The 10,168-nt window shown below is 58.5% G+C and overlaps 2 protein-coding genes across 4 annotated transcripts in view; one reads left to right on the top strand and one right to left on the bottom strand.

The window, feature by feature from the left end:
- On the top strand, nucleotides 370-7,944 carry CNP (2',3'-cyclic nucleotide 3' phosphodiesterase). Of its 3 annotated transcripts, none has more exons than XM_003131420.5 (4): nucleotides 370-550; nucleotides 1,766-2,435; nucleotides 5,209-5,348; nucleotides 6,463-7,944. In XM_003131420.5, the coding sequence occupies exons 1-4, from the start codon at nucleotides 548-550 to the stop codon at nucleotides 6,910-6,912; spliced, it is 1,263 nt and encodes a 420-aa protein (XP_003131468.2). In that variant the 5' UTR covers nucleotides 370-547; the 3' UTR covers nucleotides 6,913-7,944. The 3 variants fall into 3 exon arrangements, with proteins under 3 accessions (XP_003131468.2, XP_020922650.1, XP_020922651.1); XM_021066991.1 differs by lacking the exon at nucleotides 370-550 and adding an exon at nucleotides 670-821; XM_021066992.1 differs by lacking the exon at nucleotides 370-550 and adding an exon at nucleotides 1,339-1,578.
- The window catches only part of DNAJC7 (DnaJ heat shock protein family (Hsp40) member C7), a 30,359-nt gene continuing 29,920 nt past the window's right edge, over nucleotides 9,730-10,168 (bottom strand). The window contains 1 exon segment of the mRNA XM_003131409.5: nucleotides 9,730-10,055. Within this exon segment, the coding sequence (XP_003131457.2) occupies nucleotides 10,018-10,055 (38 nt within the window). The 3' untranslated portion in view covers nucleotides 9,730-10,017.

The following is a 10,168-nucleotide window of genomic DNA, read 5'->3' as shown; positions in this document are numbered from 1 at the left end:
GAGGGTTATAGCCCTCGACTGGGAACTTCTGCGTGCTGAAAAAAATTCATGCAAAAAGTGATGATGAGTACGATATCAAAACTTAAAGACAGGATTCAGCCTTGCACTTGGAAGACCCTGCCTTCCTCGCCTCGACCCAATTTCCGTGCGGGACCGAGGAGGGTGACTGTCTCCTTCAAGGTGTTTGTCCGTAACTCCTACAAGAAAAACAGGCCACACCAGCCGTCCGCCTCCACCTTGGTCCCCGGCCGCCGCGCAGCTGCTTGACTGAGGCACAGGGGCACCACAGCCCGAGCGCACGGGAGCGGGGTCCTTTCCACCCCCTGCCGAATCAGTTTCGAGTTTCGATTCGCCGCGCCTGCGCAGAGGGGGCCGGAGCCGGAGCCGGCCCACCCCCGTCCCGCCCGCGGGCGCTCCGCCCCCGGGCTATGTAAGGCGGCCGAGCGTGGCCACGCGCCACCGCTAGACTCCGTGTCCCTCCGCGCGGGCGGGCGGCCCCGGAGAGCCAGTGCTGCGAAGGCGGCGACCGCGGCGCCTCCTCCTCATCATGGTGAGCGGGCGCGGGAAGGGCCGGGAGGGGAGCGAGCGGACCGGGCCAGGATAGCACCTTAGTGGAGAAGGGGAGCGCTGGGCGACTGGGGGAGGAAGTGGCATGCAAATGAGGAGCGTGGTTCCGGAGTGGAGTTGGGGTTTTCTCGGCAGTCCGGTGCAGCCCGGAGGTAGCTGCGACGCGGGGAGAGTCGGGGAGTGGGGACAGCGCTGGAAGAGGAAGGGAATCGGGCAGCAGCCCCGGGGCAGACGCGGGAGGCCGGTGGGCTCAGGTAACACGCTGGGCCCACGCTGGGTGGGCCTGCGGCGCGCTCCCCTGCTCGGGGCCTCATCGGAGATAAACGTACGCCAGCTGAGCTCGCAGGGGACTGGCGGGAGGTGGGGCCTCCCGATTGAGAGGAGAAGGCGGCTTACAGTAAAAACTATCACCTGTGGCTTTTTGCTGGCAGGAAAACAAGCGGCTCAGAGAGGTGCTGCTGACACACAGCAAGGGGTGGGCAGAGCTAGACCCTGGACACAGGTGTCCAGTACCGCCCAGTCCTGGGGCAGGCACAAAGACCAAGACTTTGGTGGGGGGGAACCAGGGCAGAGGAGGAGGTGGCAGGGGTGCTGAATGAAGCCCTTTGTCCAGTGCTCTCCTGCCCTGCCCCCCACCAGCCTTTCTGTGGGACCATTGTCCCCCCCCATCCCAGACAAGAGAGTATTATTTGTTGCTGGCATTGTTGGGGGAAGGGAGGCGGGCTTGGGGTCACCCTTCTCCACCCCCACCCTCCTCTGTGCACTCAGAGCCAGGGCAGCTGTGGCTTTGCCCAGACGTAGAGCCCCCCACCACCTCCAAAGAGGTCATCCTTAGTAGGTGCCAGGAATATAAAGTTAGGGTCCGCTCCCAAGAGCGCAGGCTTCAGGCCCTCCCCTGCATGCACTTCCAGCAGTTTTCCTTTGGAAGTGGTGGCAGCGAGTGATCTTCGAGTAGGAGTTTCAGACCCAGACAAGTGCTCCTCTCCAAGCTGCACAACCCGAAGCCATCAGGTTGCAAAGACCTAGGAGAATAGGACCAGCACCCCACGTTTTGGGACGGTGCCCGCAGCACCCCGGGGGTGCCTGTCAATCAGGGCTGCGCCCAGGAGCAGGGCCCCCCCAGTTAGAACGAGGCCAGAGGCAAGGGGGCAAGGCTGGCGGTGACCTGGCTGACTCCTGTCTTCCCTTCTTCACACAGAATAGAGGCTTCTCCCGAAAGAGCCAAACGTTCCTGCCCAAGATCTTCTTCCGCAAAATGTCATCCTCAGGGGCCAAGGACAAGCCGGAGCTGCAGTTTCCCTTCCTGCAGGATGAGGAGACGGTGGCCACGCTGCAGGAGTGCAAGACGCTCTTCATCCTGCGCGGCCTGCCCGGGAGCGGCAAGTCCACGCTGGCCCAGGTCATCATGGACAGGTACCGGGATGGCACCAAGGTGGTGTCCGCCGATGCCTACAAGATCACCCCCGGCGCCAGAGGAGCCTTCACCGAGGAGTACAAGCGGCTGGACGAGGACCTGGCCGCCTGCTGCCGCCGGGACATCCGTGTCCTCGTGCTGGACGACACCAACCACGAGCGGGAGCGGCTGGAGCAGCTCTTTGAGATGGCCGACCAGTACCAGTACCAGGTGGTGCTGGTGGAGCCCAAGACGGCGTGGCGGCTGGACTGTGCCCAGCTCAAGGAGAAGAACCACTGGCAGCTGTCGGCCGACGATCTGAAGAAGCTGAAGCCTGGGCTGGAGAAGGACTTCCTGCCGCTCTACTTTGGCTGGTTCCTGTCCAGGAAGAGTTCCGAGAGCCTCCGCAAAGCCGGCCAGACCTTCCTGGAGGAGCTGGGCAACCACAAGGCCTTCAAGAAAGAGCTGCGACACTGTAGGTGGCGGAGGGGGCCGGTGGGGACCGTTAGCCTCAGTTGTAAGCCCCCTCTGCGGGCACAGGGCGCTGCGTGCGTGGCCCCATTGTTCTCCAGGCAGTTCCAAAGGCTCCGTTCAGTCCCTAGCCCCCCGTGAGCCCGGTGCTCTGCCCCAGTCAGAGGCCCATTCCGGAGCGGGGAGCGTGGAGGGATGGGGAGGCCAGGGGCTCTCCTGCTACCGGCACAGGCAGCCTTGGGTGGCACGCGCTCAGGAAGATGGGGGGAGGCGTTTGCCAGGTACCTTCCCTCCCTCTGCACCCTTCTTCCCGCCCCGCTCCCCAGCTGCCCTCTCCCAGCCTGGATCTAGGCCACTAACCCGGTCTCAGAGACCCAAGGACGTGCTGTCATACTAGGAAACGTATCAACATCTTGTGGAACCTTGAAGGGAGAATCTGGTCCAGTGTTTTTAAACTCATTTTTAGCAGCAGAACCATTTTCCAAGTTAACTATGTCATGGGGTCCTAAGCTGCAAAAAAAAAATATATCTGTATATATCATTGGGACTCGTTTTTTTTGTTTTGTCTTTTTTAGGGCGGAACCCCACAGCACATGGAGGTTCCCAGGCTAGGGGTCGAATCAGAGCTGTAGTTGCTGGCCTGTGACACAGCCACAGCAACGCAGGATCTGGGCTGCGTCTGCAGCCTACACCACAGCTCACGGCAACACTGGATCCTTAGCCCCTGAGCGAGGCCAGGGCTTGAAGCTGCGTCCTCATGGATACTCATCAGATTCGTTTCCGCTGCACCACGACGGAGACTCCCATTACCGGGGCTCTTGGGGCTCTTCTGGGGTTGGTTTCCAGGCCTTGAGCTCCCCGTGCACCTCCCACGGCATCCCACAGTCCCAGAGAACAGACACACCGCTAGTCCCATGTCTTGTTTCTGTGGAAGGGAAAATGCCCAAGGAGGATTGGGGTTTGCCCACAGCCGTTGTGAGGGCTATGGGCTCTGTCCCCGCCACAGGGGGCCTCTCCGTACTGGGTCGGACCAGGGTTCTCTCCTGGCCAAGGCTCTTTGCTCCGGGAGGGAAGCAGTGGGTTAAGGAAGGACCCTGGTGGGTCTCATTCTCCTCCAGGGGCCTCTTGGGGATCTGTCAGCCCCCAACCCATCTGTTCCTTTAACCCATTCTTCGTTGCCCCTGATTTTAGACTATCTTCGTGCTAGAAATAGCCCCACCCGTGTTTCTTTGCGTTCTCAGAGGTAATCTGTGCCTGTGTGTGTCTCTGAGGACTCTCCTCTTGGCTTCTACAACTTGAATGCTGGGAAACCAGGGGACCGGCCAGGCGAGGGTTAGCCTGATAATAGCATCCAAGGCCAGGCTCCGGGTTAGAGCTGGCTCTGCCCTGGAGAGTGATGCTTTTACTCTTAGAAACTGGGGTCCTCACAGCAAGGCCTTCCATCAGAGTAGGGGTCTCCCTCCCGTGGAGGGTCAGGGACATCCTCCTCGGGAGCGAGCAGGAGGAACCTGGCGACTCGGAAGCTAGCCACCGGCTTGGAGTCTGGAAATTGACGCCCCAGGGCCCCAGGTCTTGGCGAAACTACCCGCTGTCGTGTCATCCCACTGTCTCCCGAGCCCCTTCCCACGCCAGGCTTGATAGAGGCTCTCATCCACCAGCAGAGCCTGCAAGGGCCTGGTATTCCAGTGACCAGACAGCTTCTTGTTCACGCGGCCCCTGAGTGAGAGGGGACCTGACTGATCATTCCCTGGGTGCTCTTGGGAGACCTGGGGTATGCGGTCACCCTAATTGTGGTATTTGACAGATGAGGGTCAGTCACTTGCCTCGGGTCCAATGGGTTGGAAGCGGCTGGATGTGAATTATGCTCTTTCTGGCTCCTTCTACTATAACCACATTGTTCCTAGCCTCTTTTCTTGCTACCTAATTTCTATTTTATTTGCTTTTTAGGGGGGCACCTGTAACATATGGAGGTTCCTAGGCTAGGGGGTTGAATCGGAGCTACGTCTATGACCTACACCACAGCTCATGGCAACGCTGGATCCTTAACCCACTGAGCAAGGCTGGGGATCGAACCCACAACCTCATGGTTCCTAGTCGGATTCATTTCCACTGCGCCACTACGGGAACTCCTCTACCTCATTTTTCAGGATCTGCTTCCCCTCCTCCTTTTTCAGATGTGGAGCTGGTGAAGCTCCCATTTCCTTGGCTGGCCTCCCATCCCTGGGTTACCAGGTTACCAGTGCCATAGTTTTCAGGTCTGGGCAAGAGACGTAGCATCTGCAGAATGTAGAGCAGGAACTTTTTTTTTTTTTTTTTGTCTTTTTGTCCTCTTACGGCGCACCCGCGGCATATGGAGGTTCCCAGGCTAGGGGTCTAATTGGAGCTGTAGCTGCCGGCCTACACCACAGCCACAGCACCTCGGGATCCGAGCCGTGTCTGCGACCTACACCACAGCTCACAGCAACGCCGGCTCCTGAACCCACTGAGTGAGGCCAGGGATCGAACCCTCAACCTCATCATTCCTAGTAGGATTCATTAACTACTGAGCCACGATGGGAACTCTGAGCAGGGAACTTAAACACCTTTCTGAAGCCCCAAGGTTGCTATTAGTTTTGACCAGCAAGTCAGTGCTGGCGGGTTGCTCAGTGGTAGTGGGTTGCAAATTTGTGTTTAATGTCTGATTTTTTTGTCCCCCTCGGGATCTGCCGCGGTCTTGGTGAGGGATGTTGTGACGACTCTGCTCTCCCGCCCTGACGCCCCACTCTCTCCCCCTGCAGTTGGCTCTGGGGACGAGCCCAGGGAGAAGATGGAGCTGGTGGCCTACTTTGGGAAGAGACCCCCGGGTGTGCTGCACTGCACAACCAAGTTCTGTGACTACGGGAAGGCGGCCGGGGCAGAGGAGTACGCCCAGCAGGAAGTGAGTGCTCCCCAGGGACCCCGACCCAGGCGGCTTCTCAGCCAAAGGGGCAGCTCCCGCCCCAGCTCACACCTCCGCAGGCTTGTGCCCCCAGAGCCTGCCCAGCCGGACCTCTTCCTTCTGCAGCTGGTCGGCAGCAGCTCCTGCTCTGGCCCTGAAGCCTGTTTTCAGTTCCAGAGGCTCATCAGTTTAGTCCATGGCCCCCAGGGAGCCTGATGCTCTGAGGTCCTGTCCCCAGCCTAGGGCCATGTCCCGGAGTGGGGAGTGTGGAGGGATGGGGCACCTTGTTGGCTTAGGGGCACAAGCCCCCTCCCTGCCACACAGCCCACAGCCTCCGCCCGTGGCAGGGCGCCCCGGGGTGGGGCCAACTGCGGCCTCCTTCAGGTCGCCGCCTTCTCGGCAGGGCTGTCCCCGACCCCTGCCCTCTCCCTTGCTTCTCTGCCTGCATTCCCGCTGCCCTTGTGTTTGTTTGTTCCCGGCTCTCCGCTCCCCGTAAATGGAAGCTCCCCGAGCGTGGCAGGTTTTAGTGTGGTTCGCCTCGTAGCCTGGCCCCTGCTACACTTGACGAGCGCCCTCACGGCCTCTCGGCCTCCATTCGCTCCGCAGGTTAAGCACTTAGGTCCTGTTGGGGCGACGGGTTGTGAGCAAACTAGGGAAGCTTTTATGATCCATCAGAAGAGATGAGCCTTCTGAGAGAATCCCATAGAATGTGAGCCCAAGTGTAGGCCATTTTCGTCAATTTCTAACACCTGATCCCAGGGTGGCCTTGAACAGGGGTGGGGGAGTCAGGTACTGACCGCAACAGCCCTTGCTAGGCGCCCGCGTTGCTGTTGGAAGCTGTTCCCAGGCCCTCCTGCAGTCTTCGCGCTGAGGCAGGTCTGGCCCCAGCCCCGTCTTGCAGGTGAGTGAGTCCTGCCCGCAGCTGGTGGCAGGAGCCCAGTCCGGACTCAGGAAGCCTGGCGTCTCACCCCTGCTTGGTCCAGCCTCCCTGACAAGCAGCCTGGGCACGACCACGGGGTGGAGGCTCGTGGGCTCTGCTCGGTGGTGCTTGCTGCTTGCTGTCCCCCTCTCGACGCGGCCACCTCTAGCCCGGCCCTCTGCCCTCTCTTGGTAGGTGGTGAAGAAATCCTACAGCAAGGCCTTCGTGCTGACCATCTCCGCGCTCTTTGTGACGCCCAAGACGACGGGAGCCCGGGTGGAGCTGAGTGAGCAGGAGCTGGCCTTGTGGCCGAACGACGTGGACAAGCTGTCCCCCTCCGACAGCCTGCCGCGGGGCAGCCGCGCACACATCACCCTGGGTTGTGCGGGTGATGTGGAGGCCGTGCAGACAGGCCTCGACCTGCTAGAGATTGTGCGGCAGGAGAAGGGGGGCAGCCGCGGCGAGGAGGTGGGTGAGCTGAGCCGGGGCAAGCTCTACTCCTTGGGCAACGGGCGCTGGATGCTGAGCCTGGCCAAGAAGATGGAGGTCAGGGCCATCTTCACGGGGTACTACGGGAAGGGCAAGGCCGTGCCCACCCGCGGCGGCCGCAAGGGCGGCAGCTTTCAGTCCTGCGCCATCCTCTGAGGGCTCCTGTGGCCATGCGGCCCCGCTCCTTACAGGGGAAGCGGATGCGAGGGAAGCCACCTCTGCTTGATCTTTGAGTCTTTTTTTTTTTTTTTTTTTTTTTTTTTTTACTCGAAGTAGTTAACCTTCCTGTAACTTTTTTAAAACTTGTAAAATAACTTTTCCTGCCCACCCCTTCCTCCTCTAACGCTCAAGCTCTCAACACGAGGGGGTGAGTAGGCGCCATTCAGGCAACCGGGCCAAAGCCGACGAGGCCGGGCCGAGCTGGGCCTGGACCACAGCCACGACCCCGAGCCCCAGTTGAGTTTCTGGGCCCCTAGGCCCACTGCCCCGCTCAGAGCCTCCGCAGTGCTGCACATACCCACGGGCTGCTCACCACCAGTGAGCAAAAAAAAAAAAAAAACAAAACTAGTGGTGGATTTGAGACAGGAGGACCCCCTGGGCTTTGATCCCATTTTTTAATCAATGTAGCCCCAGGAAGCCTGAGGCTATTTTACCAGGGTGGAAAAGGAGTTTATCTCCCACCTTTGGTCTTAAGTGCTTGTCCCCTCCTCACACTGTAACCAGGTAACAGTCTGATAACTAGGGAAGAAAATGAATAAGCAGCAACCACAGCCCAGGCTGGCTGCGGGTGTCACCCAGGCAAGGCTCTGCTGTGTGGATGACGAGATCAAGGCCAGAGGCGGTGCCTAGGTGCAGACGCTTCCATCCTGCTGCCTGCCCAGCCCATCTTGCCTCCTGGTGCCTCTGGAGGCCCTGTGCCTCCACTAAAGGGAGTTAGTGGGTATCAAGAGCCAGTGGAGTGGCTCTCGGCTCCAAGCCCCACCCGTGCCTGTGGGAAGGGCTTTTTACATTGCTATGTGCGCTGTGCTGTGGTTCCTGGGGTGCCCTCGACTGCCCTTTGCTCAGTAACGGGACCTTGCTAATCAGGGTGTCACTTGACAAAAGTGCCTGGGATTTAAGTTCCTATCCTGGCTTTGCCCAGCCTCAGCACCTTGTAAGACTGATGATGAAATAAATCATGTTAATCCAGCTGTGTGCAGTCTCTCTCACCCTCTGTGCCCAGCTCAGTCTTCCCTGGGGCGAGGGCAGGATGCGTTAGGACAGCCTTTGTCCCCCAGCTTGGGGCCATCGGTCCTGTCTCCCCTCTGCGGGCTGGGCACAGCTGTGGTGAGCTCGGGCCACTGAACAGTGTTGGCTTTCATGAGGAGGCAGAAGGGAGAGGCTGGTCTGAGATGCACCCAGAAAGTGGGGGCCGGCCGGGTATGCGGGACACTGGGCACAAAGCTTGTCACCAGCCCAGTAACTAGTTACAAGCCCACAGGTGTGCCCAGTCCAATCCAATCAGAAAGACCCCAGCAGGACCCAGGGTTTTCCAGGGAAGGCCACCTTCAGGTCATTGCCACTTTAAACACCAGGGAAGAGCTGACATTCAAGAATCTCTTCCGGGGAGTTCCCGTTGTGGCTCAGTGGAAATGAACCTGAATAGCATCCGTGAGGATGCAGGTTTGATCCCTCACCTTGCTCAGTGGGTTGGGGATCTGGCGTTGCTGTGAGCTGTAGGTCACAAATGCAGTTCGGATCCTGTGTTGCTGGGGGCTGTGGTGTAGGCCGGCAGCTACAGCTCCAATTCAGCCCCTAGCCTGGGAACCTCCATGCGCCATGGGTATGGCCCTAAAAAGAAAAAAAAAAAAAAAAAAAAAAAAAATTAAAAAATTTTTTTTAAAAAAAGAATCTTGGAATTCCTGTGGTGGCTCAGTGGTTAATGAATCTGACTAGGAACCATGAGGTTGTGGGTTTGATCCCTGGCCTCACTCAGTGGGTTAAGGATCTGCTGTGGCTGTGGCTGTCGCTGTGGCGTAGGCTGGTGGCTACAGCTCTGATTAGACCCCTAGCCTGGGAACTTCCATATGCCGTGGGTGCGGCCTCCAAAAGACAAAAAAAAAAAGACAAAAAGAATCTCCCTCAGGCCTCGGGGCCTGGATAGCTACTTGAGGAACCTCCTAGGCCTAATGCAGTCAGCATTTCACCGTGGCCTTGACACTAAGGGGGAAGACTGGAAAGAAAGGGCCATGGGCTCAGGAGGAAGGGAAGTAGTTATCTCTTTGGGCCAAGGTCTCTCCCCAGCCATTTCCACTTGGCAAAGCACCAGAAATCTGAGCTTCAGCCAAAGCCTCAAGAGTCTCTGCCTGGAACTCCCGAGATCACTGACCACAAACAAAGCTTGACCTGAATAACATGACATATGCCACTGCTTCCTTCCCCCGCGAGCTCCCCATGCAGGAAGGGACACCAGTGGAGATGGCAAAGGGCCTTCACTAAGAATGGGGTTGTGTTTCCAGCTAAGGGAGCTGATGTCAGCGCCCAGACCCCTGGGCCCAGGAGCTGCCCGTCCCGCTTGGAAACGGTCTGAGGGTCAGGGAGGCAGGATTTTGTCCTCATCTCCCCTGCCCTCAAGCAGGGGCAACTGTGAGAGCCTGTGTGAACCTGAGTTAGCCCGGCCAGACACCTGGCACCCACCCATGGTCCGAGAGCTCTGGACACACGCAGCTTCTAGTGATTTCTAGTAGCCACTACTGTAAAATAAGTGGTTCCCTGAGCTGCCTCATGACTGGCAGGCTGGCCCCAGCAGTATTCCCAGGGCCTGCTCAGCATTCATGTGCTAGACAGACGGTGGGTGGGTGGGGCGCCCACACCCCTCGTGGGGTGGCTCGCTGAGCCTGAAGTCCACATGGGCGTCAGCCCTGTGCTGGGGGCTCAGCTCTGGCCCACTGACCCTGGGATGACACAAAGCAGCTGCCAGAGCAAAGTGCCAGAAAGGGTCAAAACATTTTATTCTCTTAATTTTTTTCTTTTTTAATAAAGTTAAACAGTAAAACAAAAATTCACAAGCTGCCCTGTCCACCCCCCACCTCCCCCCCCTACCCGCAGTCTTCGGCGCTGGCTCCCTTTCCTTCACCCACTCACACAGACACAGGGTATCCGACTGAGAAAACGAAACTGCTCTAAAGACGTGGAGACATGATGAAGGGAGGAGGTGAATCGTGTCCACATTCGAGGTTACACTGAGCGAGTCTGCATTTTCTGGGTTTCTGGATGGTTTCATTAGCCAAACTGGAAAAAGAAATTCCCTGGACCGGATGCTGCAGGCGAAGAAGAGCTCATTAGCTGGTTCTGAGTCTGCGAGGGAAGGTCACTGCCCTGATGACCGACAGTCTTCGAGGGCTACTTCAGACGGGAAAAGACAAACCTCCAA

Source organism: Sus scrofa, chromosome 12 (genome assembly GCF_000003025.6).
Source record: "Sus scrofa isolate TJ Tabasco breed Duroc chromosome 12, Sscrofa11.1, whole genome shotgun sequence".
In the NCBI taxonomy this organism is placed as follows: domain Eukaryota; kingdom Metazoa; phylum Chordata; class Mammalia; order Artiodactyla; family Suidae; genus Sus; species Sus scrofa.
This window is presented reverse-complemented; position numbering and strand designations above follow the sequence as displayed.